This window comes from Spinacia oleracea, chromosome 4, assembly GCF_020520425.1.
Source record: "Spinacia oleracea cultivar Varoflay chromosome 4, BTI_SOV_V1, whole genome shotgun sequence".
Taxonomy (NCBI): domain Eukaryota; kingdom Viridiplantae; phylum Streptophyta; class Magnoliopsida; order Caryophyllales; family Amaranthaceae; genus Spinacia; species Spinacia oleracea.
In genome coordinates, this window is record NC_079490.1 from 52,069,573 (window position 1) to 52,083,009 (window position 13,437).

Sequence of the window (13,437 nt, forward strand, 5' to 3'; positions counted from 1 at the left end):
TGAAAACTTGTGTATAAATTTGTGAACCTAGGCACATATTTATAGAGTCAAGGAAAAGGATTTAGAATCCTATTAGAATACCAATTAGTTTAATTAGAATCCCTTTAGAACTCTATTAAATAAATTCCATCTACTAGGATTAGGATTTAATCATAGAACGAATTCCAATAGCTTTAGGATTCGTATCGCACACAACCGCACACGAGCACGAGCACCGCACAGCCCGCGCAAGCCTCGCGGCCCACGCGAGCTGCACAGCTCGTAGCCCACAAGCATTGCTCGCAACCAATGTTGCGCGCGCGCCATGCTGGGCCTGGCCTTATGCTGGGCCTGGCGTGGCCTTGCTGCGTTGTGTTGATGTGCATGGCTTGCTGGACGCAGGCCTGGCTTATGTTGGGCCTTCGTCTAGCAAGTCTCGTCCGATGCTAATTCGTACGATGCGCTTCCAATTAATTTCCCGATTCCGGAATTCATTTCCGATACGAGCAATATTTAATATTTCCGATTCCGGAATTAATTTCCGTTTCAAACAAATATTTAATATTTCCGTTTCCGGAATTATTTTCCGATTCCGATAATATTTCCGATTCTGACAATATTTCTGTTTCCGGCAATATTTCCGATTCCGGCAATATTTCCATTTCCGTTAATATTTTCCGATACGTACCATGTTTCCGTTTCCGGCAACATCTACGATTTGGATAATATTTATATTTCCGATACGATCCATATTTCCGTTTCCGGCAATATCATCGTTTCCGGAGTATTCATTTACTTGCCTTTGACGATCTTAGCTCCCACTGAAACCAAGATCCGTCGATTCCGAATATCCATAGATGGAGTGTTTAATGCCATTAAATACTTGATCCGTTTACGTACTATTTGTGTGACCCTACGGGTTTAGTCAAGAGTAAGCTGTGGATTAATATCATTAATTCCACTTGAACTGAAGCGGCCTCTAGCTAGGCATTCAGCTCACTTGATCTCACTGAATTATTAACTTGTTAATTAATACTGAACCGCATTTATTAGACTTAACATTAAATGCATACTTGGACCAAGGTCATTATTTCCTTCAAAAACGACTATTGAGTTCCTGCAATTGTTGATCATGGTAGCTGTAAATACGTCCACTCTATAGTGATGCTCCACCGATATGACATCTTTGTTACGCCGAGAACGAATAAAATCGAAATAAGGAACTTGCGAATCAGGGATTATGATGTCATGTTTGTTGCAAAATAAGAGTACTTTCTGTAAAAGATTTTCCCATCCATCATCTCTTAACTTCTGAATTAAAGATTTTATGCTCGCAACTAAATCCATAGAATTTAAAAGGTCTATTGGTTTATGTTGCAAAGCTCGACAAAGTGCATCTGTATATCCCATAAGTTCCTGCATCACGTGTAAAATGAATAAAAAATCAAAAGCCAATAACTTTTTAAGAGCATAAGTGGCATCTCCGCGTTGAGAACAAGTGGCTTGACGATAAGTAGCAATTTTCTCAAGGACAGATTGAGTAGCATTGAACATCTTTACAACGCTACATATGGACTTGAAATGAGAACTCCATCTAGTATCCCCAGGACGTTTCAAGGTGCCAATTTGATTCAACCCTTTACCAGTCTCAACCTCCTCAATTTCAACCAAGTGTTCTAACTCAGTTACTTGTCTATCTTGTAACTCATCATGACGCTTAGAAGAAGAACTGACTACATTCACAATAAATATTAAATCTTTGAAAAATTCATGAACCTTAAACACTTCTCTTGCAGCAACAACAAGAGCCAATTGCAGTTGGTGCGCTAGACAATACACGTAGTATGCATATGGACAATCTTTTATAAACAAAGCTTGCAAACCATTCCACTCCCCGCGCATATTACTGGCTCCATCATATCCTTGACCTCTAAGATTTTGAATACTTAACTCATGATTAGACAAAACTGTGGTGATTTCTTCTTTAAGAGTCTTGGAAGTAGTATCCTTACCAACTCCAAAAACGGTTCTCGCAGAATCCCATACCCATCAACAAATCTTATAACAATAGCCATTTGTTCCCGTTTTGATACATCTCGAGATTCATCAACAATAATACAAAATTTTGAATCACCAATCTCCTTGCGAATTTCATTTTGCACTTTTTGAGCAAAGATTTGTAAAATTTGCTTTTGAATGTCCGGAGCTATATATTGAGCATTTTGTGGAGCATTTCCTAACACAACTTTTTGTACATCTTTATTATAGGAAGCAATTAGTTTCAACATCTCTAAAAAATTCCCTTGATTTAGTGATGTTGCAATCTCATCGTGTCCCCTAAATGCACATTTTTGAAATGTAAGCCATCGAACAATTTGTATAGAAACACTTAGTTATCAGCAATCTGTTTTGGAGTAAGTTTTTCAATGACATTGTCAACATGACCTTCAGGTTTCTTCCGATTCTCCCAACACAAAGTAGAATATGCATGAGCTGAATTAGTATCTTTTCCCATATGAGATACAAATACACAATCTTTTCCTCCAATTCTTTTCCAATTCCTAAATCCTTGGATTGTAAAAGTATCTGAGCTAGATTTTCCTAATGGTTTCTTACAAAAAGAAAACATGGGAAACAATAAGGAGCATCGATAGTTGGTGAATACTCTAACCAATTAAAAGTCTCAAACCACTTAGACTGGAATCGTCGTAGATGATCATCTGGACCAGATTGAGGATATTCATTAATAGGAATTTGGTAAGGTCCGTACTTTGTGAATTTTACCACAATATTTTCTTGTTCGTCTGCAGGATAGCTAGTAATGGGCTTACGCAATGCTGGATCACGCACAAAAGTATCACCCGTATTAATTAATTGTAGACGAATCAACTCTATGTGTATCTGAAGGTTGCTCGTCAGGAGTTTGAGTTAATGTTTCTTCTATCACATCATCCATTTCAGTAGTAACACTAGGGCGGGAATTATCAACATTAATTACTAGAGAGGTTTTCGATTTTGTAAAATATGAGTCAATCGTTTTCCTCTTCATAATTATACCTACAAATAATAATATTGAACAAACTACTATAAACTACTCCGTTTGATCAAAATAAAATAAATTTCATAACATTATACTGTTAAATACTTCTATTTTGTTTCAATTTCCCCCTAAAAAAATTATCTTTCCCCTAATATGTAAAAGTAAGGTTCAAGAAATAAATTGAAATTAATACAGTACAAATTCTACAATCATACGATTCATACGAGTATAACAGATAGAAAAATAAGTACAAAGTACGAAACTACGAATGGTTAATACGAGTAGTAGTACTGTAGTACATACCTTAATTCAGTTAATTGATGTTGATGTTGACTTGTTGAGTGGGGCCGATCCTTGAAATTGCAATCTTCAATTGATAATTGCAATACGGTGAGATTGGCGGCAATAGTATAGTAGGGAAAGATTTCACTTTTAATTAGAAAATTCTGCAAAAGCTGGAAAATGTGGGCCCAATATACAATTATGCAGAATAGCAGTTTATATATAGGGTACTTTAGTTGTCCTGTTATCCGCGCTGCCATAGGTTTTACGCCCAAGTAAATTCTTATCAGTTTCCTTTTCTTTTTTTTTCATAGAAGATTTAGTTTTTTTTATGGGGCGGGCCAAGGCCCACCCAGGCCCCCCCTTATATTCGCAGTTGAAAATTAGGGTTTTATGATTAAAATTTCTGCTGGTTTTTAATAATTGAAATAACAGAACCGGATCATGATATTCTTGGAACGCTGATGGGTTACACTGGAGAAACAGTGGAGGAAGTTCTAGGTTTCTACGAAAAACATGCTAGTGAAATTGGATTTTCCATAAGGAAAGGAAACACGAGATTCAAAGTTGGAACAAGAATCGTGCTTAAAAGACATTTCTTTGTTCAGCAGCAGGAGTAACAAACAATGGAAAGAACAAAAAGAAAAAAGTGGAAACAGTTGTTCCTGTTGTGCCCAAAAAAGAGAGAAAACCAAGGCAAGTTCCAATCATAAACAATCTGAAAATTAAGATTGATTCCCATAGTTTCCTTTTCTCCCAAGTTTCCTCTCTCGATGCACGTTAGCTTAACGTGAGCCGTAGCCATGGCAAGAAAAACTGGGTCGAAAGCTCAAGGAAACAGGCATGGAAATGGCAATGGAAGACCACGAGGACCATCTTCGGATTCCCAAGCGCTGAAAACTCGTTCGATGGACGAAGTTTTAGGCGTAGAGGCTTTGGATTTTGGGATTGAGAATGAAGTTTTCACTCCAAAATCTGGGTTGCGACATCTCCAAGTTCGATCAGAAGTTCGACATTCATTCAATGAATTCATGGAAGTCATCCATGGTTCAGCAAAACAGGTGAATGCAGGTACTACTCGATCTAAGCTGGATATTGGTATGGTTTCAATACCCATTTTACAACAATTTGATGATGCTGCTAAATCTGAGCATAGTGATAATCATAGTAATACTGATCATAATGATGCGATTCCACCCATAGTGAATTCATTTCATATTGAAATAGATGATATACAGGATGAGATTGATTTCCGGAATTCTGCTGTTGTTTGTTATGTAGTGGGTGCAAACCCTCCTGTTCATGTGATGGAGGGATACTTTAGGAGAATATGGAGGAATTTTAAAGTGGATAAAGTGGTGATGGTGAAGAAATGAGTATTTCTGGTGCGATTTATGACAATGGAGGCAAGAGATACAGTGTTAACTGGTCATTGCTTCTTTGATAAGAAACCCCTAATTGTTAGGCCTTGGTCTGTGGATATGGACATGGAAAAGGAAGAAGTACAGGTTATCCCTATTTGGATCCAATTGAGATTGAACTTCAAATATTGGGGTGAAAAAGCTTTGTTTAAAATAGTGGGGCAAATTGGTAAACCAGTTAAGAGAGATTCAGCCACTATTAATAGGGACAAGCTAGACTTTGCTAGAGTTATGGTGGAAGTGCCAATGAATCAGAAATTACCTGAGTCTGTTTCTTTTGTGAATGAGCATGGCATGACAACTCAGGTGGAATTGAGATATGAATGGAGGCCAACACTCTGTGTGAATGTCAGTTGATAGGGCATACTGAATCAGAATGTAGACAGAACAAAACTAAGAAAGTGTGGGTGCAGAAATAGGTACAACCTGTGCATCAAGTAAGACCTCAAGAGGTGGAAGTGGATCAAGAGGGGTTTCAGAGGGCACTTAGACCAATAAGAGTGAGAGTTTCTTCTGTGGAACCCACTCAAACTGCAAATCCTTTCCAGTTACTTAATGATGAGCAACAGGAGCAAGTTTCTCCACAACTGCAAGACAGTTCTGGTGATCACAGATGTGTCAGTGATCAAATGGGGAGTTTAATTGGAAGAGGGAACTCTTCTTCTCCTCATGGATAGGATATTAAGTTGGAATGTTAGGGGGCTCAATTCAACCCAGAAGCAGAGTGAAGTGTGTAGATTCATTCAGCAGCATGGAATTGGATTGGTTGGTCTCCTAGAGCACAAGGTAAAGTTGCCAAATCTGGGTAAACTTTATCAGAAGATTTTCTCTAGTTGGTGTTTCACTAGCAACTCAAGCTTCCATTCTGGAGGTAGAATAATTGTGGCTTGGAATCCTGGTAGTTTCACTGTCAGCATTTTGTCTGTTACAGCTCAACATATTCACTGTCTTGTCGCTCCTATGAGTGGTATGCCAGCTTTCTTTTGCACTTTTGTGTATGCTTTCAATGATAGTAAGCAGAGAGAGAGGTTATGGAGTGATTTGAGAGTTTTGAATACTCAGGATCCTTGGATTCTGTGTGGTAATTTTAACTGTGTGATGAACACATAGGAGAGAATTGGTTCTGCTGTTAGACAATCTGAAATTGCTGACATTAATGCTTGTATGCACTGTTGTAGCATGGAAGATATCAAAAGTAGTGGTCATTTCTTTACTTGGAACAATAAGCAGGAAGGAGCAAATAGGGTCTTTTCTAAATTGGATAGGGTTCTTGCTAACCCTAAATGGGTTGATTCTTATTCTGCTGCTGAGGTGTGTTTCCTGAGTGAAGGTGCTTTTGATCACTCACCTGGGTTGCTCACTGTTTACCCTAAGAGTAATGGGGGGAAGAAACCTTTTAAATACTTCACTATGTGGAAAAGTGCTCCAAAGTTTGGTGAGATTGTTAAAACTCAATGGGATAGACCCATTTCTGGAAGTAAAATGTTTGTAGTGGTATCTAAGTTGAAGAGAGTGAAGTTGGCTTTGAAAGAGCTTAATAAGACTGGTTTTTCTGATGTACATGCTGCAGACTTGAAGGCCTATCATGACTTATTAGCTGCTCAAGAAGCTATGCATCTTCATCCTGATGATCATTCACTTGCTAATGAAGAGTTAGATGCTATTAAGACATACAAAGATAAACATCAGGTTTATTTGGATTTTTTGAGGCAAAAAGCTAAAGTTGAGTGGATCAAGAGTGGGGATGAGAATACTACTTTGTTTCACCAGAGTATAAAAAGAAGAAATTTGCAGAATCAAGTGTATAGTATTCATGATAAGAATGGAGTTTGGAGGGATAATCCTACTGAGGTTACTAGTGCTTTCTTGGAGTATTATGAATGTTTATTGGGTGGTAATAGTACTCAAAGAGCTGAAGTTCTTTCTCATATAGTTCAAACAGGTCCATTGGTTACAGATGCTCACAGAGCTATTCTAAATGCTCCTTACACTAGAGAAGAGGTGAAGAGTGCTTTATGGTCTATTCCAGGTGTTAAAGCACCAGGGCCAGATGGATTTGGATCATTCTTTTACAGAGATGCTTGGCACATAGTGGGGGATGATGTGATTGCTGCTGTGTTAGATGTGCTGCAGAGTGGTAAATTGTTGAAGGAGCTGAATCATACTGTTATTACTCTTATTCCCAAGACTAAATGCCCAAAAAATGTGAGTGAATACAGACCTATATCTTGCTGTAACACCTTATATAAATGCGTTACCAAGGTATTATGTGGGAGAATGAGACAGATCTTGCCTGATCTTATCCAGGAGAATCAGGGTGGTTTTGTACATGGGAGGTACATTGTTCACAATATCATGGTGATCCAAGATTTGGTTAAGCAGTATGGTAGGAAATCAGTAAAGCCTAGCTGTTTGATGAAAATAGATTTACAGAAGGCATATGATACAGTGGATTGGGGGTTTCTGAAATCTATGCTTGAGCAGTTGGGTTTCCCCACTTCTTTTGTGCAGATTGTTATGGAGTGTGTCACTACTCCCATGTTTTCTTTGATGGTTAATGGCTCAATGCAAGGTTTTTTCAAATCCAAAAGAGGATTGAGATAAGGTGATCCCATGTCACCCTTGTTATTTGTCATCTGCATGGAATATTTATCAAGAATTCTTCAGAAAATGAGTGCTCTCCCTCAGTTTCAGTTTCACCCAAGGTGCATAGATATTAAGCTCACTCACTTGTGTTTTGCTGATGATCTGATCCTGTGTAGCAAAGGTGACTTTCCTTCCATTTATCTTCTGTTGCAAGCTTTCAAATTGTTCTCCACAACCTCTGGTTTGTCTGCTAATATTCAAAAATCCTCTGTTTATTGTCATGGTATGACTGAATCTGATGTAACTAGAGTGATTGCTGCTTCTGGTTTCACTAGAAGTGCTTTACCTTTTAGGTATTTGGGAGTTCTAATTTGTTCAAAGAAAATTACAGCAGCTCAGTGTGAGATGTTGGTGGATAAAATGACTGCTAAAATCAAAGTGTGGAGTTCTAGGAACCTCTCTTATACAGCTAGGATGCAGTTGATCAATGCTGTTTTGCTTAGTATCCATATGTATTGGTCCCAGATTTATATTCTGCCCAAGAGTGTTCTAAAAGAGATTACCAAAATTTGTAGATCCTTCTTATGGAGTGGACAGGCCTATAGCTCTAAGCCAAGTTACATAGCTTGGGAGCAGACCTGCTGTGATAAGAATCAAGGTGGTCTTGGTTTTAGGAATGTGGAGGTGTGGAATGTAGCTAACCTGGGGAAGTATGTTTGGGCTGTAGCCAATAAGCAAGATAACATCTGGATAAAATGGATCAATTCAGTTTATGTTAAGGATGGGGATTGGTGGGATTTTGCCCCTACTAGTTCTTCTAGTTGGTACTGGAAGAAAATCTGTGATACTAAGGAACAAATCAAGCAAGTGTTTACTGCTACTGAATTCTGCAATATGCCTAAATATTCTGTGAAATTGGTGTATAATAAACTCATTGATTCCAAGCTTATGGTTCACTGGGATAAGATGGTCTGGAATAGGCTTACTGTGCCAAAACATAGGTTCATCTCTTGGTTGGCAATTCAGCACAGATTGCAAACAACAGCAAAAATGGCAAAAATTGGAGTTAGCTCAACTTCAGATTGTCTCCTCTGTGGTCAAGCTCCTGAAGATCATGAACACTTGTTTTTCAAGTGTCCTTACAGTAGCAGATGTCTTACTGATTTGAAGAGTTGGTTGGGGATTCAAAGGTCCCTTACTACCTTACAGAGAGGAGTTAGACAACTGTCTAACAGCAACAGTTCCAAATTTAGGAAAAGTGTTATTTATGCTAGCATGGTTGCTTTGATCTATCTGATCTGGAGGAGTAGAAATAGTAGTTTATGGGATAAAGCTTTCCCTACTGTTTTGAATGTAATGACACTATTAAATCAGACTGTTAAGAGTAGAGTGATGGTTGTAATGCCAAAGAATGTAAGTAGGAAGGATAGTTTGTGGTTTCAGAATCTCTGAAACTTAGTTGTTTTGTGCTTGTTCTTGTGAGGAATGGTCCAACCTAGTTGGTTTGTTCCCCTTGAGTTAGCCTAGGTTGTACTCTGTTTTGTGGAAATTAATATTATCCTTACTTGCTTAGCAAAAAAAAAAAGGGCAAGTTCCAATCACAAGAACTGGATTTAAGGCATGCTTGAGGGTGAAAATGAATTCTGAAGGAAGATATGAGGTTGTTAATCACGTGATAATTCACAACCATGACTTAACTAGAAGTCAATGGCACTACTTGCATAGATCTGAAAGGAAAATAACGGAAGAGAAGGGGGAGGCAATTGAAACTATGCAAAAATCTGGTAAAGGTTACATTTTGATAGTTAAACTTACAGTTTTAGTAGTAAAAATGTAATTCTGTGGAAAAGTTATTGTTTTGATACTCATACTTGTGTTACTGCAATCACCTTTCAAGATTAAAAAAAGTTGGAAATATAAAAGTCACACTCATCTCAGTTAAAGTTAAACTTTTTAAAGTAAAAAGTTAGGTTAGAGATGAATGAAGACAGTCTTTAACTTTGACAACAATTTCCTTAACTTTAACCTACATAACTACAACTTTAACACAGAAAACTACAAGGTGTGAAATAAAACAAATTGTATGACAGACATTAGCTGAAGAAAGGTAAAAATGTAAAAGTTAGACTTTTATTAGTTAAAGTTAAGTTATTAACAATTAAAGTCAGGTTCGAGATGAGGAATTTTGTCTTAACTTTAGAACTTTTTCCATTACTTTGACATAAAGAACTAAAACAAAAAAACAAAAAAAGTTAAAGTTAGCCTTTTTGTACTAAAAGTCAGGTCTGAAGAAGTAAAATTTGAGTAACGTTAAATAAAACCTTTTGCCTAAAATTTTATTTTATTTACATTCTTTTATGCACAACTAACAGGTTGTCATCCACGGCTTCTTTTAACTACATGGAAATTGAAGCTGGAGGTGAAGAAAATTTAGGGCACTCAAAGAAAGACCATCTAAATTACTGCACAAGGTTAAAAATGAAGCAAATAGAAGGAGGTGATGCACAAGCAGTAACTGACATAATGTATTTAGAGCTTGAAGGTGACCCAAACTTCTTTTTTAGATTTAGATTGGATGAAAAAGGCAAATTGAGGAGTTTGTTTTGGAGGGACTCTATGATGATGAAAGACTATGGAATTTTTGGAGATATAGTGGTTTTTGACACAACCTATAGAACAAACAGGTATAACCTAATTTGTGCTCCAATAGTTGGAATAAACAACCACTGGAACAATTGAATTTTTGGTTGTGCATTCATAGGAGATGAAAAGATTGAGTCGTTTGTGTGGCTTCTACAAACTTTGAAAAAGTCAATGGGGGGAAAAATTCCAATATCAATCTTTATAGATCAAGATGCAGCAATGAACAATGCCATCAATCAGTTAAAAATCCAAGATTTATTCTTAAAGTTGTAGTTTTTTGTGCTAAAATTATAATGTAATTACCAAAAGTTAGTTAAACTGGTAAAGACCTTTTCTTAATTTTTATTACACTGTACTAAGTTTTATATTGATATTGCTGACTATTAACTTGAGGGGAACCTGAAATGTTAAAGTTATGCAGTTTTGAGTAAAAAAAAGTTAAAGTTTGCCTTTTGTATTAAAAGTCAGGATTGAAGTAGTAAAAGTTAGGAAAACTTGAATAAAACATTTTACTTATTGTATATGCAGGTCTTTCCGGATGCAAGACACATATTATGTGTATGGCATTTGCATCAGAATGCTATTACAAGATTTGGGGCATTGAAACGAGATCCAACTTTTAAGAAGACATTCAACTATTGGTTGTATGTGTGTCACATTAGTTGAATTTGAAACCAATTGGAGATCAATGCTGCAAGCATATGAGCTGATAGGGGAAGAATGGTTTACAAATGTATACAATGGTGCCCTGCCCTAAGCAAAGACTTCTTTTCAGCTGGGATTTTGTCTTCACAACAAAGTGAAAGCACTAATCACGCCATCGGATTTAGAGCAAACATAACAACAAGTTTAAATGATTTCTATAGATTGTTCAAAGGAACAATACAACGTTGGAGAAGTACATAAAAGCAAGATGAATTCTCTTGTAGTAAATCAGTTGCATCCTCGGCTTTACCACTATCTGGATTGCTAAAACATGCATCAGAAGTTTACACGTTGTCACTATTCAGAGACTTTGAGGAGGAATTTGGATATTCGATTGCAACAACAGCAAAATTAATTTGGACACAAGGTAAATATCAGAAGTTAAAGTTTCCATTTTTGAAAAATTATAAAGTTAGTCTTTTTGTTGTAAAAGTTAGGCCTTTTTTTATTAAAAGTTAGGTAAACTAAAATATAAAGTTTCTTAACTTTTACTTCACCTGGGCTAACTTTTATACATATTTTCCTAACTTTCCACCTTACTGAATATCAGAAGCTAAAGTTAACATTTTAGGGCAAAAAAGTTAAAGTTAGGTTTTTTGTTTTAAAGTTGTGTAACCTGAAAAATTAAATTTTATAACTTTAAGTACACCAGGGCTAACTTTTATATTGATTTTCCTAACTTTACAATTTACTACTACTAATGCAGGTAATACTCAGTTCTATACTGTGTCCATTGATGAAGAACCTTGGTCTGCACAGAGAGTAACATACATCCAAGAGAGCCACACAGTATCATGTACGTGTAAAAACTTTGAAGCTTCGGGATGGTTGTGCTACCATTGCATTAGGATATTGCACCTTCATTCAGTTAACCGGATTCCAAAACAGTACATAAAAAAGAGGTGGACAAAATCTGCCAAGTCATCGGTTTGGAAAAAATTAGAAAATGAAAAGCCGGAAGAGGTCCAGTACACACCTTGGCGCCAAACCATGGCTAGGAAATACTACAACCTTATCTTGAAAAGCCAGTCAAATGAGGAGACAAGAACCCTTGTGGAGGATGGTTATGCCGTTAGTGTGTCTCTGGTTGATGAACTTCTAGCATCATTGAATCTTTCAAATATTGAAGATGCTTCAACCACACAAACAAGTGAAACAGCAGCACCTGAAACAAGAACATCACTAGCACCAGAAACAAACACAGCACCAACAGGTAAGAGTTAATGTTTTTTTAATAAAAGTTAAGATATTACTCCCTCCGTCCCGGAATACTCGACTCGGTTTGACCGGCACAGAGTTTAAGGGACTTGAATTGACTTATTTAATTTAATAGGTGGCAGTTGATAGTGGGGTATTATTTTAATGTTGTTAGTGGGAAATGTGTAAAGGGGTGGGGTTAGGGAAGAGTAGGTGTTGAATGTTTAATTATTTTTTGTATGGAGTAGGGGGTAGGTGGGTTAATAGGGGTGGAGTGAGAAATAATATAATATTGTTAGAATATTTCCATTTTTAGAAACAGGTCAAGTATTAAGGGACGGCCCGATAAGGAAAACAGGTCAAGTATTCCGGGACGGAGGGAGTACCAGTTAAAGTTAGGTTGGAGATGAGGGAAGTCTGTCTTAACTTTAGAACAAATTTCATAACTTTAACATACAGAACTACAACTTTAAACCAAAATACTACATTGTGTGAAATAAAAATAGATTGGAACTCACATTAGCTGAAAAAGAAAAATATGTAAAAGTTAGGGTTTTATAAGTAAAAGTTTGGGTTTATATGTAAAAGTTTGGGTTTTATAAGTAAAAGTTATAGTACATTATGTTAAATGTTTATAGGTACTCATGCAACAACAGCAAGTGCTACAAGTGTACAGCAAGTTACAACAAGTTCTGAACCTGCAACAAACACATCAACTGAACCTCCTATGGTGTTGGATCCTGCACGTCGCACAACAAAAGGAAGGAACAAAAGACCACGAGGTCTGCTTGACAAAAAGAAGAAGGGAAAAACTACAGCGCCTCCAACAACAGACGTTGGAACAATAACTCCAAATTTGATATTATTTTGATTCAATTAATGTTTCTTATCAAAAATAGAATTTAAATTTTCATTAAAGTTAAAGTTAAGGTTCCTGAAGTTAAAGTTTAGGATTCTGAAATTAAAGTTTACTAAACTTGATAACTTAGTAAAAGTTTGTTTTTTACATTGAAAGTTTGAATATATGCATTAAAATTTAGTGAAGTATGATTTTTACCTCAAGTGTATATTTTTTTAATCTGTCTTTTGTGTAAAAATGTAAAAGTTGAGTTTATATACTAAAAGTCAGGCTTGATGCAGTAAAAGTTGAGTTACATTTGCTTAACTTTTAGCATAAAATTGGCAACTTTTAGTATATGTTTCCTAACTTCTACTAAAAATCACCAAAAACCCATGTTACTTGGACTGACTCGGGTACTGGTGTCGGACACGGGTACGTGTCCAAGTGTCCGACCTGCCTAAATTGTGAAAATTTTCCAGGATTTAAGTCAAAAATGAAGTTTCAGAGTGTTTGGACCTATGTCGGAGTGTCGAGGGTCCGACACGGATACTTGATGTAAAATGAAGAGTTGGAGTAAAATACTAAAAACCAATATTATACTTAAGTTGAGAGTTTTGTACTTAAAGTTAACCTTTTTGTAATAAAAGTTAGGTAAACTAATATTAAATTTTCTTAACTATAACAACAAAGGAGCTAACTTTAATTGTGAATTTCCTAACTTTTCACACATGGGAAACCTCAAA

At 36.5% G+C, this 13,437-nt stretch overlaps 2 protein-coding genes across 2 annotated transcripts; one reads left to right on the plus strand and one right to left on the minus strand.

Moving 5' to 3' along the window:
- Positions 1-1,075: 1,075 nt before the first annotated feature.
- LOC110799693 (uncharacterized) lies at positions 1,076-2,267 on the minus strand. Its single transcript, XM_056841726.1, has 3 exons — positions 2,026-2,267; positions 1,252-1,909; positions 1,076-1,096 (listed from the first exon to the last, which is right to left on the minus strand). Exons 1-3 carry the CDS (start codon positions 2,265-2,267, stop codon positions 1,076-1,078), a joined length of 921 nt encoding a protein of 306 aa, XP_056697704.1.
- Positions 2,268-4,701: 2,434 nt separating this feature from the next.
- On the plus strand, positions 4,702-7,326 carry LOC130471535 (uncharacterized). The gene is made up of 4 exons (XM_056841727.1): positions 4,702-5,070; positions 5,142-5,339; positions 5,440-5,769; positions 5,833-7,326. The coding sequence occupies exons 1-4, from the start codon at positions 4,702-4,704 to the stop codon at positions 7,324-7,326; spliced, it is 2,391 nt and encodes a 796-aa protein (XP_056697705.1).
- Positions 7,327-13,437: the final 6,111 nt, after the last annotated feature.

Bases quoted from the DNA above. Each gene is read 5' to 3' on its own strand.
- LOC110799693 (XM_056841726.1), bottom strand. From the start codon at position 2,267: ATGTTGAAACTAATTGCTTCCTATAATAAAGATGTACAAAAAGTTGTG. The intron at 1,910-2,025 runs GTATGGGATTCT...TCAAAATCTTAG, and splicing joins GTTATAAGATTTGTTGATGG to AGGTCAAGGATATGATGGAG. The intron at 1,097-1,251 runs GTACTCTTATTT...CAACAATTGCAG, and splicing joins GGGAAAATCTTTTACAGAAA to GAACTCAATAGTCGTTTTTG.
- LOC130471535 (XM_056841727.1), top strand. From the start codon at position 4,702: ATGGAGGCAAGAGATACAGTGTTAACTGGTCATTGCTTCTTTGATAAG. The intron at 5,340-5,439 runs GTCAGTGATCAA...AATTCAACCCAG, and splicing joins GTTCTGGTGATCACAGATGT to AAGCAGAGTGAAGTGTGTAG. The intron at 5,770-5,832 runs GTTTTGAATACT...ATGAACACATAG, and splicing joins GGTTATGGAGTGATTTGAGA to GAGAGAATTGGTTCTGCTGT.